At 36.2% G+C, this 25,002-nt stretch overlaps 1 protein-coding gene across 1 annotated transcript in view; it reads left to right on the top strand.

Moving 5' to 3' along the window:
* The window catches only part of NRXN3 (neurexin 3), a 1,550,407-nt gene that overhangs the window by 699,104 nt on the left and 826,301 nt on the right, over positions 1–25,002 (top strand). The window contains exon 15 of the mRNA XM_070753995.1: positions 19,417–19,536. Coding sequence (XP_070610096.1) covers positions 19,417–19,536 — 120 coding nt within the window. The remainder of the gene's footprint in view (positions 1–19,416; positions 19,537–25,002) is intronic.

Here is a 25,002-nt window from a genome sequence, read left to right as displayed (position 1 = left end):
ATATTCAGTTGCGTTCTACAATTAAAGTTTTAGGTTGATTTCTATTAAAAGCATTCTTACCCATCAGCTGGCAGTAATTTATGTATATTTGAAGCAATTGGAGATGTTCATAATTAGACGGTGATTATAAGAAACACAACAAGAAAATTATTTTTTTTCCACTTGATTTAATTTTTCACAAAAAGGATTTTATTAAAGTTTCTGTACTGCTGAAACAATGCATAGTGGTCTTCATGAGTTATTACATATATCCCAGTTTCACATAGGATTCTATAAATTCAAATTATAACTAATAAATTTCAAATTATAAATTTACATTATAATATAAAACTATAAAAAGTTTTATTAGGATGGTGTAATATTTTATTTATTTAATTCTTACAACAGTGGTTCAGGGTAGTACATAAAGATTTTTAAAAAAAGAATGAAAAACAACAGCCCATGACATTCAAGAGAAATTATATCTTATAAAATCATATCGACAATAACCTATCCCAACTTTTTATCTAAACCACCTGGCCTGAATACCTGGATAAACAGTCTTATGAAAAGCCAGAATGGTTGGAGACATGCAGATCTCTGGGGGAATATTATTACACAGTATAGGCACTGCCCTAGAGAAGTTATGGTTCCTAGATCAAGCAAGTTAACATAATTTGATAGAAGGTGTGTATTGCATATCCTCTCTGCTAGTTATAGTGGCCTGAGCAAAAACAATAGAAAAATGGCAGGCCCACAATATGTTCTGGGTAACCTCCCGTTTCGTCCTCTAAGAGTTCTATGAATTAAGACCATCTTCTTTTGTACCATATTTTGATTTTGGGGGGGATGGAATGTATGAAGAAATAGTGCTGTAGAATATTGAGACTTTTTGAAAGAATCAGGGACTTAGGAAGAAGGTAGGTAGGCAGGACATATCAATAAAGTAAATTAGATTAATGTAACATTCCCACAATGGCTGCTTCACTGACTCTCTAATCCTTTGTATTTGGAAACCTGTGATTTTGGGGAAAATATTCACATGTGAATCCCTCCCTTCCCTTTAATATCTTACAATATCTTTTTTCTATAAAATAACCACCAATGGCTGGTGTCATCTGAAAGCATTAGTATGACAGTTTTGTTTACCTGAAAAAAGTGAATGGAAACTGATTGATGGCATATTAAAGACAATAAGCTTTTTTTCCTACTAGAATCATCTTTATCAAAAGGATGAATTAGAGATATATACACAGTGGGTGAAACAGTGAAGAAAAAGGGAAATGAAAGGCAGATAATGCAAGTGGCGATGATTCCATTATTGACAGTGACTACTTGCAAAACAACTTTTGGATGATGGCACAAATCCTTTTAGGGTTAGCTGTTTAGTAGCAACTCTGAGTTTTAAAAAAGAAAACGTTGTGAGAAGTAGCAGTATTTACATACAGAATGCAGGGGGCTGTATTATTTGTAACTCCTTGCATTTCTCTAAATCTTCTCCAACCAACAAAACAGATTTTAAGAGTATATTGGTGAGCAGGTTATATGGCTAAGAGAACACAAACTCATGATATAAGTCCGTGGTGGGTTTCACTTACCTTTGCTACCAGTTCGGGAATGGGTGTGCATGCACAATGGTTTTGTGCATGTGTAGGACATCCATGATTAAGTCTGAGTGGGTGGGCGGAGCCTCCCGCGACCGCTGCTACTGGTTTGTCCGAACTGGGCTGAAATGGTAGAAACCCATCACTGGTACAAGCTGTTTTTCTTTCTTCCATGATATTAGATTCAGTCCTTCATTACAGAGTAATGAGATTATTTTTTTAAAAAGTTAATAAATAAATAAATTTTGCCATTCTGTCAATGACTTCAAAATACATTCTTGAATAAGGAAATGTTAGAGATGATTGCAACACAAAGCATCTGAACCACAGTTAATTAAGAAGTTCAGTATTATCTTTTGTGGCTTGAATAAGATTCTTACTTTATTTTATATTAGTCATTTTAATTTATATATTAATTCGCAAATACAATTATGATTGTGTTATCACCCAACTTCTGATTTCTCAAAAGGCATTTCTAATAAGATAACTGTTAATACTTTCTGCATTTCACTTTCCTCTATTTTCCATCTCTTGTGAATGAGCAGTTATTTAATGACTTATGAATTGAGTTATTTTCATAACTCACTAATATACTTGATGTGCTTGAGCACAGGTTTTGTGCTATAAATTAATATTTAGGATATCTCAAGGTAGAAGATCTTTTATTTTATTTTATTTTGGGGACAGCTGCTTAGCTTAGCTACATCTCTATAAATAAGAAAATAAATTGTAAATATGTGAGCCATGAGAAAAAAATGGTTCTACTGCAGAGTAGTAACTTCTACAGCTTATATCGGCTGCTTTATATATAAGACTTATATCTTATTTTATTTTCTTAGCTGCTGGGATTCGTGCGGCAGAAGGCGGTCCCGGAGATATTCTGGCCCGATGCCATGAATGGCTTTATAGGTCATAACCAACTCTTTGAATTGTGACCGGAAACTGATCGGCAACCAATGCACACTGTGGAGTGTTGGTGTAACATGGGCATATTTAGGGAAGCCCACGATTGCTCTCGCAGCTGCATTCTGCACAATCTGAAGTTTCCGAACACTTTTCAAAGGTAGCCCCATGTAGAGAGTGTTACAGTAGTCGAGCCTCGAGGTGATGAGGGCATGAGTGACTGTGAGCAGTGACTCCCGGTCCAAATAGGGCCGCAAATGGTGCACCAGGCAAACCTGGGCAAACGCCCCCGTCGCCAGAGCTGAAAGATGTTTCTCTAATGTGAGCTGTGGATCGAGGAGGATGCCCAAGTTGCAGACCCTCTCTGAGGGGGTCAATGATTCCCTCCCCAGGCTGATGGATGGACAGATGGAATTGTCCCTGGGAGGCAAAACCCACAGCCACTTCGTCTTATCAGGGTTGAGTTTGAGTCTGTTGACACCCATCTAGACCCTAACATAATAATAATTTATTAGATTTGTATGCCGTCCCTCTCCGGAAACTCGGAGTGGGTCACAACAATCCAATATTTAAAAAGAAACAAGCCCATCATTAGAACCATTCAATACAATCATACCATTCATAAAACTATATGTGCTCAGGGTATCTCAGTTATTCCATGCTTGGCAACAAAGGTGGGTCTTAAGTAACTTGCAAAAGGCAAGGAGGTTGGGGGCCGTTCTAATCTCTGGGGGGGAGTTGATTTCAGAGGGCTGGGGCTGCCACAGAGAAGGCTCTTCCTCTGGGGCCCACCAGATGACATTGCTTAGTCGACGGGACCTAGAGAAGGCCAACTCTGTGGGACCTTATCGGTCGCTGGGATTCGTGCGGCAGAAGGCAGTCTCTGAGATATTCTGGTCCAATGCCATGTAGGGCATGGAATGGAATGGAATGGAATAGAATAGAATCGTTGGAAGGGACCTTGGGGGTCTTCTAGTCCAACCCCCTGACCAGGCAGGAAACCCTACACCACTTCAGAGAAATGGTTAGCCAACATCTTAAAAACTTCCAGTGTTGGAGCATTCACAACTTCTGGAGGCAAGCTGTATCTTTTATAATTTTACAGCCCTGAGGTAACCCTGATTCTTAAAAAAGAAAAGACAGAATTTATTCTACATGAAAACAAGCATCAAACCACCAAGATAGTTACATGAGTCAAATAACAATATATATTGTGTCAGCTCATAAGAGATGAAAGACATAATTTGTTACACATATCTGGGATTAAGCTTTTAAATGAACATTTGAGACATTAATCCATAGCTGAGTTCATGATAGAGCTGGAGGCATGCTTATTGAGATTTGAAATAACTGTTTTTGTGATCTCTGGTGATGGTAATATGAACTGTAGGCTGCTGCTCCCTTTCCTTGTTACAGGCTTGATCACTGCTTTCCAAGATGCACACTCCCACAAAGATATTTTAGCAAACCTAAACATAGATATATTTGGATATTTTTGTTGAATCCAGCTGTGAAGAATCCTAGCCATAGTTAGCGCTTATCCCACAACCCTCAGATCTTCAGCTTTGGAATGACATAAATGAGTGGAATTTAAGCCAGAAAGACTGTATCAAATCATATTTTCTAAACATTAGTTATATATAAATCTGAGTACTTTAATTCATATAATGAGATTGCTTAATCAGAAAAGGTACACAGTGCTGGCTGGAATACTTTAAATAAAAACAGCTACATCAAAACCAGGACAGACATGTAACTTGCAGAAATCAATTTTAATACCAAGCAAGGGATCAAGATAAATAATTATATTTATATTGGGTAATGTTTTTTTAAAGAACTTGTATCTTTTTTATTGAGATGGTTTCAAAATCAGTCATAAAATGAAAAACCAGACTGATATATAGTTGACATTGCACACTTCCATATAAACGCTGGGAGATTATTTTGTAACATATTTTGTAATGGGAAACACCCACTCTAATCCTAATTATTAATTTGAAATAATTTATGATAAGATGAGGATCAGGATAAATGAGAGAGAGAGAGAAATACTCAAGAAAGTAACATCTTCCAATTACCACTATGAATCCTTAAATTCAGCATCCATAATATTTTAGGGAATATATGAAGGTATTTGCAGAACATTAATATTCTTTTAAAAAAATGTGTTCTATTTATGCAGTCACTTATGAATCTTCAATTTAATATATTAGATGTGAAATATCTAAATATTTTTGTACATAATTTTCCATAAGACACATATGTTATAATTTTCCTGTTTTCTTAAAAAGTATCTGTACACGCTGTGGTGTAGTTTTTCAGACTATATACAATTTTGTATGCAGCTTCAACAAAATACATCACGAAACTTACAGAAATGCAAAAAGAGAATCCTAGTGCTCTGGTAATGATGATTATTTGGGAAATAAACATCAGAAAATAAACAAAAAAATAAACAACAAAAAATAACCTCATTCTTATTGCCAAAACTGTCTTTGGCGAGACATAAGGCATCAAATGAGCATTTCCCATTAATTATTCAGTCTTTTCTTACTGAGGGATTTCACTGACAAGAATAATAGTACTTCTATTTTAAACAAAATGCTTAAAAATATCTTTCTTCTCTTTAATAATAATAATAATAATAATAATAATAATAATAATTTATTAGATTTGTATGCGGTCCCTCTCCGAAGACTCGGGGCAGCTCACAACAATGATAAAAACAATATTATAGTGGCATAAATCTAATATTAAAAGAAATAACTAAAACCCTATCATATTAAAACCAGACATACCAAACATAAATTATAAGGAGCCTGGGGGAAAGATGTCTCAAACCCCCCATGCCTGACGGTATAGGTGGGTCTTGAGTAGTTTACGAAAGACAAGGAGGGTGGGAGCAGTTATAATCTCCGGGCTGAGGCCGCCACAGAGAAGGCTCTTCCCCTGGGACCCACCAGACGACATTGTTTAGTCGACAGGACCCGGAGAAGGCCAACTCTGTGGGACCTTATCGGTCGCTGGGATTCATGCAGTAGCAGGCGGTTCCGGAGGTAAATTTAAAATTAGCAATAAAATTAGGTTCATTATGTCTCAGTTGACTTAAGCAGATTAAATTTACTTTATATATCCCAAAATCTGATTTTACTGGCTGGATATCTTCTGGTAAAACTATACAATTGGAGCCAGTAAAAGAAATCAATTCACAATAGGTGAGATTTAGTGGATGTAATAATAAACAATTATAACTGTTATATCACGTATAAAGGTAGTCCTTGACTTACAACCACAATTAAGGTCCATATTTTTGTTCCTGAGCAAGGCAGTTGTGATTTGTGTCCCACTTTCTGACCTTTATGCCATAGTTGTTAAGCAAATAATGCAGTGAATCTGGCTTCCCTCATTTACTTTGCCGTTGGAAGCTAGCTGGGAATATTTTAAATGTTGCTCATGTGATCTCAGGACAGAGCAACTCTCATAAATACATACCAGAAATAATTTTGGTTACCAGATACCAAGTAGCCAATCACTTTAAAAAAAGACATATGAAGTGGTGGTATCACAGAATTAGCCACTTCTTTATAAGTTCCCCATCTCCTATTTATTGCAATTTTCCCCCCCTTGAAACAGGAGGGTGGATTGAAGGCTCAATTATCCCAGTTCTATAACTTTGCATAGTGCTAATGTTCAAAAAGTAGAAAAGGATTCCTTCAAGGGAGAAGAAACTCTGTAAAATCTATTTAACGACTGTGGGATGATGAATATTTTTTTTTAAAAAAGAAAACAAATGTATGAGTCATAGTAAGCTACATTGTGTCCAGTGTCTCCATTGGAGTAAATCTCACTATTTGCAAATGATTTTACAAGTAGGCAAGTGACGTAGGATTATTGTTCAAATGCCAATGCATTCAAAGCTAAAGCAGAAACTTACTTTGCAATTTTAGCACCAAATCCGGTTGATGGCGATCTGTTAGAATACTGTATCTATAAACTGCATGGCTTGATTTTCTGAAAAAAAAAAAAATGCAGAAAAATAATGTATTCCAAAAGTGAATAATCAGTATATCTAATTAATACTCCAGCAGAGCTGATGGGTCAGTGCTTTACTAGATTTCTTTATTTCCTGAGTTTTGGATATAAATGTCCTTTTAGTTCCATCAAATGGTTATGGGATATTTTCTTGTTGATCCCTCCCTTCAATTTCTGCAATATGGGAAAGAAACTCTGAAGTCAAAGATTGATTCCAGAGTAATGTGTTGGAAAAACTTGTTCCTAAAATATAAGTTTTTTGACAGGGCAGTAGATACTTAACAAGTTAATGGAAGGATAATATTGCCTTTGGTCCTTTCACGGGATTATTACCTCTATCAATCTTATATATAACTTCTCAGATCCTTATATCCTTATCTATCCTCTATCCTAAATACATTAAGTATATCTAATATTAGAGATCTCAGCAGAAGGAAATACATATCCAATTCTTCTTTAGGTTTTCTTATAAATGCATTCTCATAAACTGGAGAGTCAGATCTCCAAAAAAAGAGAGACTATTTTCTTATACCTCCATCAAATACATGAGACATATTGTAAAGAAAGGGCTAAACATTTATTACCTTGTAGAAAACTTAATAAAACTAAGTTGTAATCTTAAATTTTATAGCAAGAGCATATAATAAACATTAAGAACATAACAAGAGCCATGCTGAATCAGGCCAAAGCCCATCGAGTCCAGCATTCTGTGTCACAGTGGCCCACCAATTGTACATGGGGATCTTGAGCAGAAAGAGAAGGCAACCTCCCCCTTTCCCGTGACCCCTAACAAATGGTACTCAAGGGAATCCTGCCTGCCTCAACCAACATAGAGGTGTCACATGGACATCCGTTTCAATAACCACCGATACACTTGGCATCCATGAATCTGTCTAATCCTGCCTTGAAGCTATCAAGGCTGACAGCTGTCACAACCTCTTCTGGAAGTGAATTCCATAAACCAATGACCTTCTGGGTGAAGAAATATTTCCCTTTATTTGTCCTCTGCTTTCTTACCTATGAGCTTTAGGGAGTACCCCCTCGTCCTAGTATTGTGTGACAGAGAAAATGATTTTTCTCTATCCATTTTTTTTATCCCATGCATGCTTTTATAGACTTCAATCAAGTCACCCCTTAAACACCGTCTTTAAAAGCTGAAGAGACCAAGGCGTTACAACCTGGTGCTTCATTTCCTTGATAATACATGTTGCCCTTTTTTGCACCTTTTCCAGTTCCATTATATCCTTCTTGAGGTGAGGCGACCAGAACTGTACACAGTACTCCAAGTGTGGCCTCACCATCGATTTACACAAGGCAATGCAACACTTACCATTCTTTATATAGAGATAGAAATATCTCCTGCTAGATTCAGATGGATCTGGACTCTGGGCAGTTCTGACTGAGATGACAGAGGCAGGTCTTAGTCCTATTGTGTGGGATGAATTTGATCCTGTGATTCCTGAGGATGTGGACAAGACTGTGGGAGCAATGAGTCCTCCACGTGTTTGTTTGACCCTTGCCCCTCCTGGTTTGTTTCAGTCAGCAGGGAGGTGACACGAGGCTGGCTCCAGGCTTTGGTTAATGCCTCATTGAAGGAGGGGTCCTTCCTGCAACCATTAAAGAAGCAGTTGTGAGGCCCTTCCTCGAGAAGCCTTACTTGGAGCTAGCAAAATTAAAGAACTTTAATCCAGTCTCCAACCTACCCTTTGTGTGAAAGGTTGTAGAGAAAGTAGTGACGCTCCAGCTCCTATGGTCATTGGATGAAATGGATTATCTAGACCTTTTTCAATTGGGCTTCAGACCTGGCTACAGCATGGAAACTGGTTCAGTCACTCTGATGGATTATTATTATTTATTCGACTACTATGCTGCCCAATCCCAAAGGACTCAGGATGATTTCTGGTGAGCCCGAGATGGGATCATTCCTTCATCTTGGTGCTATTTGACCTCTCAGCTGCTTTCAATACCATTAACCATGGTATCCTTCTGCGACGGCTAAGGGAGTTGGGAGTGGGAAGCACCGTGTTATAGTGGTTCTCCTCCTATCTCTCTGGCCAGTTACAGTCGGTGTTGATAGGAGGAGGTTTGGCCTCCTCTCCTATTTAACTTCTACATGAAACTACTGGGTGAGATCATCCAATGACATGGGGTGAGATACCAGCAATATGCTGATTATATCCAGTTATCCACCCCTTGTCAGTTTAGTGAACAGTGAATATGATGTGCCAGTGTCTGGAGGCTGTGAGGGTCTGGATAGGAGTAAACAGGCTCAGAATTATCCCCCCCAAGGATTATATTGACTGTCCATCCTTGGTTCTGGGAGGGGAAAAATTACACATCTCAGAACGGGTTCACAATTTGGATGTCCTCCTAGACTCACAGCTAAAATTAGACCAACATCTGACAGCTGTAGCTAGGGGATCTATGCACAGATTTGCCTAGTGCACCAATTGTGACCCTATTTAGATCAGGAGGCTCCTCTCACACTTGTGCCCTGATCATCTCATGGTCAGATTATTGCAATGTCCTCTACATGTGGCTAACCCTGAAGAGCGTTTGGAGACTACCGTTGGTCTGGAATGCAGCCGTGCGAGCTGTTGTTGGTGAACCTAGGTACATACACATTACACCAATCCTCCGCGGACTGCACTGGCTCCCAATTGGTCTCCTGGTGAAATTCAAGGTGTTGGTCATTACCTTTAAAGCCCTGCACGACTTAAGACCAAACTATCTTCGACACTGCCTTCTACCACATAGCTCCCAGTGACCAGTAAGAGCCCACAGAGTTGGTATTTTCTGGGTCCAATCAGCTAAACACTGTTGGCTGGTGGGTCTGTGGGGGAGGGCCTTCTCTGTGGCTGCTCCGACTCTCTGGAAGCAGTTACCTCCTGACATCCAAACTACCCCCCTATTGGCCTTCCAGAAACCAGTAAAGACCTGGCTTTTCTGACAGACGTGGGGCCATTGATCTTATGGTGGTAACCAATGAGATCCAGCCATGAATGGTATTCAGGGGTTTAACTGTTGTATTGTAAATTGTTTTTAAACTGTTTTTAGAGGTTTTTGTACTATTATTGTTGCTTATATTTTTGCTGTGAGCCAGCTAGAGTTCCTAGGGAGTTAGGCAGCATAGAAATTGAACAAACAAACAAACTCTAGAAACACATCACTGATGCCATCATTAACTGATGCTTATTTATGTATTTATGAGCTACATTTTGGCAAATGACCCTAAATATCCAAATTCCAAAGAAAAAATAACTATGCCCAAAAAAATTAGGACATAAATATAAACTGATGATGATGATAGTGACGATGACTATGATGATGATGATGATGATGATAATGATGATGATGATGATGATCATCATCATCATCATCATCATCATCAATTGAATGGAGGAGTCCCCTAAATCAAGTAGTTGTAGATTCTGAAATTCTAAATGAAATGGCAGCACAAATCTCTCTACCACATAAAGCAAAGTTCCAAAGTCAGGTACTCATCAGAAAATAATAGAAAAATATGCCCCTTCAATGATTGAAACAAATGGCTGGAATCTTATGGGCTTCGGCATCCTTTAAATTATCAACTATTTAAGGGCTGAAATGTGTTCAGTGGAATTAGTAGATGCAGAATGACGTCAAGGGACAGAACAAAAGCAGGTTCCATTTCAGGAACATTTCCATAAGAATGTTTTTGAATTTGGTAGGATATGATCGACATAGACTTGATGTAGGATAGATCTACCTCATATATGAATAAGAAGAATTCATATTAGATAAAGCTGAATGATGATATTTTGAACTGAAGCCGTCATCTAAAATCTTCAAAGAAAGCTACAACAAAGTCTTCCAAAAACAAAAAAAGATAAATTGTTTATAAAATAGACTACCAGATAATAACAATCAGATAACAGAAAACTCTGATGCCATCTAGTTATAATCCAGATTTTTTTCAGCTCAGATTTATAAAATAATCCCATCAGGATCAGAGGTGCCTTTCATTGCTACCTCATAAATAGATTCTGAAAAAAAAAATCTTATTTTAAAAACACCAACATTGTACTGTACATAGCTTCTTTAAAAGCTTATATGGGAAGTGGATATTAATCATAAATTTACTTATATGTTTTTCCCTCTGGATCTGCACATAACAAAGGAAGCATGATAGGTTTCCCATTTTTAAATTTTTTTATTTTAAATGAGCATGGGAGGCTCCTAAGTGGGACACTAATCTCACTGTTTGTTCCTTCATTTATAAATATTGGTGAATCTTGTGCCATGAATGTTCCTTCTGGTGTTACTCTTTGTATAAGAAGTATGTCCATTCTATTTCTCTCCCCAGTACTCCATGCTATGTTGCTTGCTATTTGGTTTAATGTAGAGCTGATGATGGATTGAGGCCATAATAGCTACCTCTCTCCACCTATGTCTGTCTGTTGTCTTTGATGGTGTCATTTCATGTCTCTTGCTGGTGTCACCCATATCTCTGAAGTGAGCATATGGGTTGTGTTGGTTATCCCAATTTATTTTGATTTATTTTTGTAGACATTACCCTGGTTTATCTGCTATTTTACTAACTCTGATTTATTGTTTTCGCTTTTTCCGTTCTTTTGCTAACAAAGTTGAGTTGACCAAAGCTGACCTGCAAGGTAGAGAAGGCTTTTGTTTCCTTGCCAGTTTGACTGAAAGTTACCTTTTAATGTAACCTTTTATATATCAGTATCTATATTCCTTATTAATGCAGTCACATCTCTAAGCCAAAAGGATATGGATTTTCTTCAACTTGCTAAGTTGGAGAATGGGGTGGTGAGGATTTGGGGGCAGAAATGTTCATTAAGGTTTTGGGGATAGCTTGAGAGGTTTGACTGTATCTCACCTTAAGAATACAACTGCATGGCTTGATTTTCTGAACAAAAAAGTTTAAAATACATAATGAAAGTAGCGCTGAATGCTTGATTCCTAAAATCAAGATGTGGAATAAGTACTTTACCACAGTGAAATTACTTACAAGGCAATCCTATGATCCAAGAAACTCATTTTTCCCAATTCTCTGCTCAATCTCATTATGATTATGAAATCCAATCTGGAAACATGTATGAGGGGGAGATGGAAAAGGTTTAAAGAGGAATAACTGACCACAAATATTAGAAGGGTAAGTTAAGTTCTTCAGGTTGCTAGGGGTGGGATGGGGAGCTATTGCACAAATATGCAAACCTGTTTTAAGGCACTTTCTCAGCCCTGATTCTTTGTTCTATCTCTCTGAATTAGTATTTTTGACTTTGTTTTTGCACATCCATTTGGAAATGTGTACTCATTATATAATTGAAAAATTGATAAAATTCTGATTGGGCAGTTCCAGCTGAAGTGCCTAGAGCTCAGTCTTGTGGTGCTACCTGAGACAGGTTTGATTTGGTGACTCTTGAGGAAGTGGACAAGGTTCTCCACAAGATGGTTTGGCCACCTCTTTATTAGAGCCTCCTGAAAGCTATGAGATGACACAGGAACTGAATGTAGTTGAGTTCATTTCTTTCAATGTCGTCAGCATTGAAGGAGGTGGTGGTATACACACTGATAAAAATGTCAGCTAATTATCATCTTGTTTCCGGTTGAGATATTTGTACCTGCACTTGTTTCAGTCAGATTTCAGCCCAAGTTCAAAGACAGAGACAGCAGTCTGTCCTATAAGCTAAAGAGGTAAGGAAACAAAATGATATTTAGGCCAGGATTATTTATGTTTATAATTAGTGTTGGGTGAACCCAACGAAGTTCAGGTTCGGCAAACTCACCCAAACTTTGCCGTGAAGTTCGGGTGAGTTCGCCGAACCCAAACCCGAGCAGCAGCAAGCCGCTGCGGCGTCCTTTTCTGTAAAAATAAACAGGGAGGTGGGGAATTCCCCACCTCCTTTTGCTTCCTTTTATTTTTACAGAAAAGGATGCCGTAGCAGCGCTGCAAGCAAAAGTAGGTGGGGAATCCCACGATGGGATTCTGGGGGCGGGGCTTTGATGTCACGGAGACTACTTCCTAGATGGCCAAAACGGGGAGGAAGGAGTCTCTGTGACGTCAAAGCCCCACCCCCGGAATCCCTTTGTGGGATTCCCCACCTAATTTTGCTTGCGGTGCTGCAAGCAAAAGGAGGTGGGAAATCCCACAATGGGATTCCCCACTCTCCTCCCAGGTGGCGGCATTTCATGGTGTTTGATCAAACGCCGAACGCGAACCCGAACTTTACCCAAACTTTGCAAGTTTGGTTCGCCCAACACTATTTATAATAACAGACTCTTCCAAGTCTGAATGAGTTTCCCTTCACCTTATCAAAATGTGAACTAGACAGGAATCTGAGACATTTTCACCAACCAGTTCCTTGAATACACTCAAGGCATCCTTGTCTGATTGATAATGACTTTTTGCCTTGTCCTTTGAGGTCTATGCCACAGCATTGATTGTGTAATTGATGACATTTGGTAGAGCCAGGATGCACCCATCTTTGTGCATCTTAATCTCTTAATAGTTATAGATACTGGCAATAATGGTATTGTTCGGGACTGGCAGCAGGTTGAGATCTGAGTTTGATTTCTCTTCATTTCTTTGTGGCCAGTTCCAGTTGTAGCTCATACAGCTATATCTGTATCTGTAGTTTCATGAATTGCATTGGTTGCCAGTATGTCTCTGAGTATGATTTAAAGTGCTTATTATCCCCTGTAAAGACTTTCATGGCATTAGACCAGGTTATTGAAGAGATCTTCCATGGTTTCTGGTTAGGTAACTTGAATTGACAGGGTTGAGACATTCTGGTCATTTTGATTAAACAATGCCATCTATCAAGAGTCAAGAAACATGCCTCTGATTTGTGGTGCCGGTGCATTGGAATAGGATGATAATAAAGAAGATGAAGAAGAAGAAGATGATGATGATGATGATGATGATGATGATGATGAATGCCATCTCAAAATTGTTAAAGATAAATTTAAAAACGATTCCTTGCCCAGCATCATCCAATTCAATATTTATCAGTGAATCTTATTTGTAAGAAAAAATGAAAGAAAATAAGCAATGAGAAGAAATTCTAATGGATAAATCACTTAATCAATCAATACTTGTAAGATTTACACAACATGATTACTTTTTTTGCAGGCTATGATTGCATTTGCTTTTCTTTTTTTTTTGCAACTGCAAAAAAACCCCCTGACTATAAGTTCATAGTCAGTTATGACTTCATTCTCAATTCCAGTCTATCAGGAATCTCATGCTGATTGTATTGCATTGCTATGGGTCAGAATGCCCTGTGTTGTCATATTGATTGAGAAGGCAAACATGAGTGTACATAATTTACAATCTCTTGTTTCTATATGTCCACTCTGTATGTCACTGGAAAATATGAAAATAATTCTAAGCATCCAGGCAAATGCATTTTCAAAATCCCATGTTAGGCAAATTGTGTTAATAGTTGCTGAATCACAGAACTTTGGTAGATATCTTGAGTTTAATGTTTGTCTGTTTAATTATATTATCTAATATTAGAGCTGTCTAATATTATCTTCAGCCATGTTTGACCTGGGCAGTAAATTTTTGCGGCTAGTTTTGAATTTTAATACTTTTATTTAATGACAGATCTTTGTGTGATTTTTCCTTAAAACACTGTAGGATATTTCTTTAAATAATGAGTTTGAGAGAAATTCACAGAGATGAGTGATTTAAAATGCAAACAGTGTTTCCATAAATTTTGACATCTAAATTGACTCTTCTGAAATCTGTATCAGCTACGACATTCTTTGCATAATGCAGCTTTAAGACTTTAATGTTTTATTAGATGAAGAAAGCAGAACCAGAAAGCATTTATAAAAACAGCATTTCTGACACCGTGCACAAAGTTTGAAGAAATATATTTAAATCCTTTTCTCTTTAGTGCACATCAGTTACTCCCTTTTGCTTTTATCATGAACTGCCAATCATAAACCATCCTTTCTTTACTGTAGAGTGTGTTTTGTTTGTGCGTGGGAGGGGGATTAACCTCTTAATTTTTGTGACATGTCTATTATGATAGTCAAATGTCAAGTGACCCTAGTAGAGAAAAGAAGCAGATGTTCTCTTAGCAAGAAAGATCTGTAAAAATTGCTTGGTGGTTGTCACCAAGGAAAAACAAATATAATATCTATACATATGACTTATGACCAGTAAAGAAAGGTAAGCAAACTGTTATATTCCTGCTGATAGTCAGAACTATTTTTAGCATTCCCACGCTTGATTTTACAGAATAGAACTTCATTTCTCCTTCTTCCCCAGAGATTTTAAATCCAGGTAAATTCCTGATGCAGGCACACAATCTTGATTGGTTGCTCACCTTAGTAAGCTTTTTTTGAAACATGAATTGTAATTATGCATTTGTTAGGTGATTAATCTGCAATAAACTGGCAAGTGCAGTGATACTTCATCTTACAAACCCCTCGTCATACAAACGTTTCGAGATACAAAACCAGGGTTTAAGATTTTTTTGCCTCTTCTTCCAAACTATTTTCACCTTACAAATCCAAGCCGCCACCACTGGGATGACCCACCTCTGGACTTCTGTTGCCAGTGAAGTGCCCGTTTTTGCGCTGCTGGGATTCCCCTGAGGCTCCACTCCATGGGAAACACCACCTCCAGACTTCCATGTTTTTGCAATGTTGCAGGGGAATCCCAGCATTGGAAAAACGGGCACTTCGCTGGCAACGGAAGTCCAGAGGTGGGGTTTCCCAGTGAGGGGAGCCTCAGCGAAATCGCAGCATCACAAAAACATGGAAGTCCGGAGGTGGGGTTTCAAGGACTTCTGTGTTTTTGCAATGCTGCAATTTCGCTGAGGCTGTCCTCGCTGGTAAACCCCACCTCCGGACTTTCGTTGCCAGCGAAGCACCCATTTTTGCGCTGCTGGGATCCCCCTGCTGGGATTCCCCTGCAGCATTATAAAAACAGGGAAGTCCAGAGGTGAGGTTTCCTATGGAGTGGAGCCTCAGGGGAATCCCAGCAGCGCAAAAACGTTTGCTTCAGCTGGCAAAAGGGGTGAGTTTTGGGCTTGCACGCATTAATTGCTTTTCCATTGATTCCTATGGGAAACATTGTTTCATCTTACAAACTTTTCACCTTACAAAACTCATCCCGGACCAATTAAGTTAGTAAGATGAGGTATCACTGTACTTTCAAGCTGATTTAGTCAGTCAAATTATTTGAGCGTTGTTTCAAAACCTCCAACAGGTATCTTACAAGAAGAAAACATCGAAGCATGAAATATGTGCAGGAATATCCATGCAGTTTGGGTTTTGTTTTAGTTTTTTTGAAAAGTCAAGTTATTTGCAGCAGTCCTGTGGAAATTCTGCTTTTTTTAAAAAAATGTATGTTTTGTTTTAATTGCCCCACAGTAGCTGGAACATTGACTTTAATGACCACAGGCTATGGACCTTTCTGACTAAATTGGAGACACATTTGGAAACTTGAATTTCTTAGAGCAGGAATGCTGATCCTGTCCTTAAGTATTTACTGCCTAGCACTAAGCACGAGAAACTCAAAGCACAGGGCCCCATTAAGCAGTGAAAAATCAGGAAGGACAGTAGCCAATTTAAATGGCAGAGGTATGTGAAAGGTCCACATCCCCATGTTAATAGAGGACAATCAATTGCTTTAAATGGATTCACTCTAGCATGAAATAAAGACACCAAGCTTTACATCCAGTCTTGTGGTATAAGGTGTCTACATAGTTTCTCTAAAATTTCAGCCTGTTAAAGAAAGGACCCTAACCCCACAATTTAGATTTGCTACCCAGTTATACATGAAAGAAGGGACTTAATAGCATAAATTATCTGCTCTCAGTTTTCTTGTTGCAATCGTGGGATGGCACTTTGGAGATTTGTGAAAGTTTGTAGAGGGAACCTAAAAAGGAAAGTTGATTTAGACTTCCAAGAGTTTGATAGTTTTCCTACCAGAATATAAGCCAATGTAACTCTCATCTTGACTAACTCCAGGTAATATACTGTAAAATTTCCATTATATAATCCAAATAACAGCAGTATATGTTGCTCTCATTTTACAAATCTACATGAATAAAAGGCCTAAGCCTTCTCTTGAAGTATGTTGGTTGTGTTGCTGGAAAAAACATAAATAGTTATATTCATTTAGTCCTCATGTTACAACCACAATTGTGCCCAAAATATATGTTGTTAAGTAAGACATTTGTTATGCGAGTTTTGCACCACTTTACAATCTTTCTAGCTACAATTGTTAAGTAAATCATTGCAATCGTTGTGTTAGTCACATGGTTGTTAAGTCAGTCTGGCTTCTCCATTGAATTTGCTTGTCAGAACATCACAAAAGGGATCATATGACCCCAGCACACTGTGACTATCATAAATATGAACCACTTGCCAACAATCTAAATTTTGATCATGTGGCCATGAGGATGCTAAAATAGTCCTAGAAAAGGTCAAAAGTCACATTTTTTCAGTGCCATTGTAACTTGGAACAGTCACTAAATGAACTGTTGTAAGTCAAGGCTTACCTGTATATCTAAAATGGTTCATGGGTTGGAGGTAGAAATTTTACAAAACAAATTATTTTCACTGAATCTAAAAGTGAATCACAATGGTTTTGTGATTCAAAAGTACAACCAAACGGTTTTACTGATTTCTTGTAGGATTATGCATTGCCAAGCATATTCTCCCTTTCCTCAATAAATTTTTAGCTGTGAGAACCCTGACTTCTACATCAACTTTTTCCCCATTTATTGGTTGATCATCAACTCTTCAGTGTAAAGAATGTGCAATCCAAAATTGGCTAGCTTATCATTGGTTTAAAACATGGAGTTGGGATTGGGAAAAAATGTTGTATAATATTTATTTTTTATTAATTAAATTTATATACCACCAATCTTACTGTCTAGACTTGGATCTAGAACCAGCTGACTAATCAGAAATTGTTCTAAAAATTCTTTGCAGCATCTGGGTATTTTTGGTTGATACAAAACAATTGTTTAGTTGACCCATAGTTTACGTGTTGTTGTTTTTTAAATCAGTTGGTCTATGACAGAAAAAGAAAGGGAGGGAGGTTGCAGGGCATAAGATAGATCAGTTTTTCCCAACCTTGGCAACTTGAAGATATTTGGACTTCAACTCCCAGAATTCCCCAGCCAGCGAGTTGAAGTCTAAATATCTTCAAATTGCCAAGGTTGGGAAAAACTGAGATAGATCATTATGCATGTAAACTGAGATATTGACATGTGGTAAAAACTGTTGATTGGTACTGAACTTCCCATGAAAAGAACTATGATCTTAGAATATTGAGTGGATGCATGAAGATAGCATGCTGTAGTGACAGCAAGATTTAGAATAGCATGATTTTCTTCCAGGATAGAAGGGAATATGACAAAGTAGCTATATTGATCTGTCTGGACAACTTTCTAATTATTTACTTGGTCCCTTTGTCAAAGAAATTTATCTCTGCTCTGTAGATTTGACAACATTGCTAAAGAAGGAAAATGTTATTGTTTTTTCAATCATTCCACAATGGGTAGTGGTCCATTTTGATAGATGAATCTTACAGATACTGTTAATTAATTATATCTAGATACAGTATCTCACCAGTATGGAGCAAAGCAAAATTATTTCTTGTTCATCTTGAATCCTCAGTTTTTATGCTACAGTATTTATGCTAAGAGCATAGAATAGAAGTATCCACTGGAATAGTGCGTGAAATGCTCATTAAATTCATAGTTACTATTTGCAGACTTTAACTTTAGACTTTCTACAGTTGACCTTACCACATTCCTGTAAGGAGGGTGCATAAGCGCACCATCGTGCCTACCGTCCCTGTCCTAGTGTCCTATTGTCGAAATTTACCTATACCTACTTTGCTTTTGTTTATGTTTATACCATACCTATTATCTTTTACACGTTTTGACAAATAAAAATAAATAAATAGTAAATTAAATAAATAAAGTCCAAATAGAAAAAAATAATTAACTTAGTAAGTCCAAAATAGACATGTGTCAGAAACATTTTTCTAAAAGCCTCTATGCAATTTTTAAAATTCTGAAATAGTATTGGTACAGAGCTAAAATTATCATTTATGATGGTTTTTAATTTAATACAAGGGAGAAAATGGAACAAGCAAAGGAACAAATAAAAAAGACATTTCACAAAGTCCTATTAATTTTCCCCAAAATATCAGCATAATATTTGGGGGGCAAGGGAGATTTATTAGGAAAAGTTGATTTATTAATTTAGATTGTCAACCCATGTTTCTACCAAATTTCCTAGAAAATACATCTGAAGCATGGAAATAACAATCTCATCATACCTACACACGCACACACTCACTCACTCACACACACACACACACACACACACATTTTTCTCAAAAAATAGACATACTCTGATAATAAGCCCAATCAGGCGTTTGAGTGCATGGAAGTAAAACCAAGTGCTTATTTTAAGGTTCAAAAAAATATATCTCAGGGTCTTATTTTCAGGGAAACACAATACATATAAAATACATAGGAAGATGGGTAATCTGGTGAATCAAATTGTTTAACTGAGAGTAGGAGGGCTCTGACAAGTCTTAGCTTTTTTGGAGGAAATAGTACTTATTATAAGCATTTTTTTCCTAACCTTGCCAAGGAGGAAATATGCTACTTTTCATACCTTCCTTTTGCTGTGTACAAGTTACCTGTTTGTTGCTGAGTGTTTAATTATCCATGTCTTAATGTGTCCTGAATTTCTGTGGCATGTTCCATGAAATGGAAAAGCATACAGTTTCTTTATTGGGGGAAGGTGGGCAGGCGGTTGCATGAAGATAAGTATTCATAATCCATTATAATGTCTCTTTCTTCGTAATTACTCTTTCTTTCATCCATTTCTTGCTATGCTGTTTCAGGACCAAGCACCACCTGTCAAGAAGATTCCTGCGCCAATCAAGGCATCTGTATTCAACAGTGGGAAGGCTTTACTTGCGATTGTTCCATGACATCATATTCTGGAAATCAGTGCAATGACCGTGAGTACCACCTTTTAAAAAAACCAGAATTGTTTACAAGGGAACTGAGAAACATTTGGTATATGGTCTGCCAACTTGCATGAATTCTAATGTTAGAGTTGTCTGGTGAACTTCCTGGGAAATTAGTATTCCTGGGAAACTGGATTCCATAAGAGAAATGGAGAGTTTTTATTTTCTTTGAGTTAGCATGAAAGTGTATGAGTGCATTCTGGTTTTATGTTTAAAGATTTTTTTAAAGGTATTGATGTTCTTTTTATAGCAACCAGAGGGAACTTTATGTGTCAGACAATAATAAAAGCTTTGCTAAGAAGTACATTTGCTTCTTAAAAGTTTTTTCTAATCATCCTATTCATGTGTAGCCTTTTCTAAATGCATGAAAAACTCGGAAGTTTTTAAATAGACATCTGGAAGTTTTACTGATTCTACAAAATGCATTCATACATTGTCTGCCAGTAAAAGCTGAATTCTTGCTCACTATATATTTTTCAAGAAAACGTTTACCCAAAAAGGTGATGCATTAAATCAGAATTTAACTTGGGAAATGGTACATTGTGGACATATAATGAGAGAACAGATTTTCTTTATTGTGAGAAATGTACGGTGATAATACAACATATATTAATCATCAAGTTGTATCATGATATGGAACATTATGCCAGAGTAACTTTTCAAGCCTGTATAATTTTTCAGGCTGGAAAAAAACATACATTGAAGACACTCAGTAGCTCAGACAAATAGTCTGTATATGAATAGAGGATGTCCTAGATTAAGTCCTTACCATTTACATAGAAATATCAGTTAGCAAGTGATGGGGTCTGGGTTCATAGAAAATACCAAAGATATTCAATATCGTTTGGGCTTGGACCACCATATTTTGAATTTATAACATTTTAACTTCAAAATAAGGTGTTGAATTGCCTAGAAAATACCCTGATGCTGTTACACAAAAGGAAAGAAGTAATCTCACTTTCATACATTATACCCTAATTTCTAGTAATCAAGGGAATATGGTACATGGAATTGAAGAAGTTTTAAATCATAAATTAAAAATAATTGTCAGAAGCCTGATGAAAAGAATATTTTTTGAGATTTTTCTAAAGGCAGAGGCAGTAGGAAACACACATCAGACAGCTTGGGTGCTGGATACAAATACATACTTCTGCACATTTTTTGTAGATGCTAAGTACTACATAAATTTGCAGTAAAGAACTGGTTTCTCAGATAATCCAGCTTTTGTCCCTTGGAGGTTTAAAAGTTACTGTCAAGGATGATGTTTGCTAAGTAAAAAAATATTGGACTTTGGAAAGGTTAAATAACCCTTTCTACCTTCCTGTTTTCCTTCAAAGAAAGAAATGTGTGAAAAAAGGTCAATAATTTCATGTGTGTTCTGCTTGCAAGATAGGTTTTGTGTTAAAGGAAAGGTAACAAACATTTTCTGTTTTACAATAACTCAAATTAGTAACTTAAAGTGTATCTAAATATCACAATAAGGAAACATCTCCATAATGTTTCATTGTAAAAACTATTTCACATGAATATAGATAGATGGCAAAGGAAATTTTACTTAAAGATAGGTGGAAAATGTTAGTTTTAAAGTAACTTTACTGTTAGAAATAAATGTAAAAATGGCAATTTGGCCTGCAGGTGTTTATTACCTAGTTCATGGCATGCATTTTCTACCTTTCACTGTTATATCCCCTTAGAATTCCTTAATATAATAGAGTCCACTTAATATATGATTTATTTTATGGGACAATAATCCATTAACACAATTCATTGTGTTTCTCTGATTTTTTTTCTAAAAGATATGATAAGACAACCAGTATATAAATAATACAAAGCTACACTTATAAAGCTGCATTTAAGTAATCTGCATTGGAGAGCTTTTAATAACATAAATAATCTTATGTTTTGCTTGCAGTTAATAAAATAGATCATACTGTTGCACCCATTTTAGGTGGCCACTTATAAATCAAATTAACTTCAATGCTTCAACAAACGAGCCTTTGAGATTATATGAGATTTTCCTGAATGTTCAGGAATAAATGGCTAGAAATGACATCCAGAGGGTAAATTGAAATTTAAAAGCCGAGTAAAGGAACCATTTCTATTGTTTTAAATATGTATAATAACATGTGCTTTGTATGCAAGAACCATGTAGGAAAATTGCAAGTGTGCCTGATTTGCAAATAAGTTAAAGGGAAAGAAAACAGATAAAGTTTTAGAAAAAGAAACTTCTGAAAGCCATCCTCTTCTTATGATGATTTTGTCAAAGTGATGAGTCTAGATTAAGGCTTGCTCATTTTTGCAGTTTATAAGCAACTCAGAACTGCCATTGGTTGTGTAGCTATGATCTTTGATTCAGAAATGTGTGTTGTATGATACTGCCGCCTCATGGATCAGAACAGGTAAGTTCTTGCTGATTACTCTGAACCTATCCAAGTGAGATCACAAAAGGTATGTGCTGTTACTTATAATTATAAGGTCTTGGGTGTGGAGGAGCAGATGTTATTCCTTTCCATTTTGTATTATATTCTGGAGAACAAATAAAATCCATCCATTCAGCTTCTGAGACTGCTAGGATCCAAAGGCTATGAGAACTACACAAACTACTTTTGGAGCATCAAAGAAAGGGCATATGGATCCCTTTCTGAGAATGAGGGAAAGAAACCCATTAATATTAATTAATATTAATTTATATCTCATGTTACTATGTGCTGATAAGGTCTCTATGTATCCATAATGGACTATGCAGCGATACAGGTTATCGAACAATTGATATATTATCTAGGTATATTTGAAATAAGACTTAATGAAGGTTTTTAAATATAACTAAGGGTTTTTAACTATAGTTTTAATTATTGGATTTGTAGGGTATTGTTTATTGTCGTTGTGAGCCACCCTGAGTCTTCGGAGAGGGGCAGCATACAAATCTAATAAATTATTATTATTATTATTATTATTATTATTATTATTATTAATGTACAACTTTGTAGAGTTTTGAATATATCTCATTCTGTGCAGAAAGATAGACAAATGATTCTAGAGGAAGAATATTAATTTCCATGGAACATTTTGGCTCATTCTCCAGTTTCTCCAATATTCTACTATGATATTTATTTATTTATTTATTTATTTATTAGATTTGTATGCTGCCCCTCTCCGTAGGCTATATACCTTTCTCTTTCTTCAAATAAACATTTGTGAGATGATAAACACAAAATTAATTTCTAAAAACCAGGAAGTAAATCATTCCTAAGAAATTAGTCAAATAATACTTTATTGGGATAGCTTTAATGCAGTCTGCCTTTTTTTTCTCTTATAAGTAATTAACAGTGGAAAAACAATGCAAAACAATGATTTGTAGCTTCCTTGATAACGACTGAAGTGTACATTTATTTTATGAATGCTTTTTTTTATTAAAGTGCATAGTTGATGCAGTACTTATTCTATCTTCCTCCAGAACGCAAATACATTATATATAGTTAAATAAAATTACTTGGAAATTGAACTTAAATCACAGTGTTATCTGCAATTATTCTTGCTGGTAGTTAAGTGTTATAGTAAAAATGAAGTATTTAAAGTAAACTGCTGCTCCAGGAGCTTTCTCCTTGCAATAGATCAGTTGCTTGTGGAAATTCTCAAGTTCAGAGTGAACACTTTTTTCCCAACATGTTTCTTATGGAATAGCTAATGGGTGGTCATTAATTTTATTTCTATATTATTCCTATGCCTATTAGTCTTTAAATTATGGATGTTAATATAGTATTGACTGGTCTTTACAAAACAAGTTTTAATTCATCCAATATAAAAAAGCACAGTCTCACATATATATGCTCACTATATATTTTTTAGATTGAATTCATATTTGGAAGACTTTTCTATTTCTACTCCCAAGTTCTTTAAAGAGTTCCTGTATCATATGTTAAAATCTGTATCCTACATCATTAATCTTTAACCTAACATTCTCTGGATGAAATAGAGTTATAATTTTTAGAATTCCTGGATAGGATAGCTTAAACTGGAAGTCATAGTTTAAATATACAGTATTTTGAGGCCCCAAAATTAGAAGGGCCATTCTTATTTCTGTTTTCTATATCAGTGTTGCTTTTATCAAATCATACAAAAATACTGTGAAATATACATCCAAAATTAGAGCAAGGCAGAAATAACTTGGAGCATATTACATGTCTGAATTATTTTTCAATAAATTTATATCACTTGTAAAAATGAAGAAACAAAAGAAATATTCAGAGAACACCTACCGTTTTACTCTATGTGTATGTGGGTACCTGAGAGATAGAGGATTGCATTAAATCAAAGGCACCTATGTTCCTTATATCCAAGATTGCAATTTTAAACTTGCTTCCTTTTTAGTGATTTATTTTCATTAAAATTTCATAGAATGGTTTCAACGGGGGGGGGGGGGTTGTCTGTATAATTATCATTTTAATTGACTTAAAACAAAATGGACATTCCAGATCTGTGGCATTCAAATTGAGGATGGATGTTATTTTCTTAATGTGATTTCCTTTACAACTCTAATAGTATATAATGCACAAATTGTAATTAACATATATTTCTAAAGGCATTCAGTATAGAACAGAATTATTGACATTGCTTCGGATTCTAGAGAGTGTATATTCCTGCCCATTTTGGAATTTACTCAGCATGCTGTTTCAAAAGATCAGAACAGTAGTCAGGAAATTCAGTTTGAACTAAATGTAGATCAATGCTATATAGAAGTAACATACCGTAAATGCCTTATATCTGTCAATGTACAATAGTGTTTTACCATTACCAGTACCATGCTATAAAATTGTCTTAACTTACACCCTAAATTTTCTTGCTAACCTTTAGATCCTAGCATAATGGTTTTTATTATTATTATTATTATTATCATCATTTTAGAGGGGAGGATGGAGTAATCTTAATTGATTATAAGATCAATGAAGATCAAGAAATAGCCTTTTTTTCTCTCTGACTAAACATAGTGGTATAAGGTCGATACTATTATAAGGGCAGACTAGATGGACAATGACGTCTTTTTCTGCCATCAATCTTCTATGTTTCTATGTTTCTAGTAACTGTCAACAGCTGCAATGAATATGGTTGGAAGCAGACCATTAACCTGTTCTGATGCAAGCCCACTTCTGTTGCTAATTCTGCAGAAGTTACAAACCAGCCTTTCCAAAATAATGAAAATTAACATCAAAATAGAGCTTATTCCCAAGGTTTATTAGGGTCTCTTTCACCATAGGGTTCCAACAGCTCTTCCCAACAGTATGGTTGACCTAATCCTCACTATGTTTATAGGTAATCCTCAATTTATGACTATTCATTCAAGCACCATTCAAAATTATGATGGTGCAGAACAAAATGACTTAAGACCTGTATCCAAAGTCAGGGCAATTGTAGCTCCTTTGTGGTCAAATGAAAAAAAAGAACAACTCATGTACTGCTTCA

This window comes from Erythrolamprus reginae, chromosome 1 (genome assembly GCF_031021105.1).
Source record: "Erythrolamprus reginae isolate rEryReg1 chromosome 1, rEryReg1.hap1, whole genome shotgun sequence".
NCBI lineage: Eukaryota > Metazoa > Chordata > Lepidosauria > Squamata > Dipsadidae > Erythrolamprus > Erythrolamprus reginae.
This window is presented reverse-complemented; position numbering and strand designations above follow the sequence as displayed.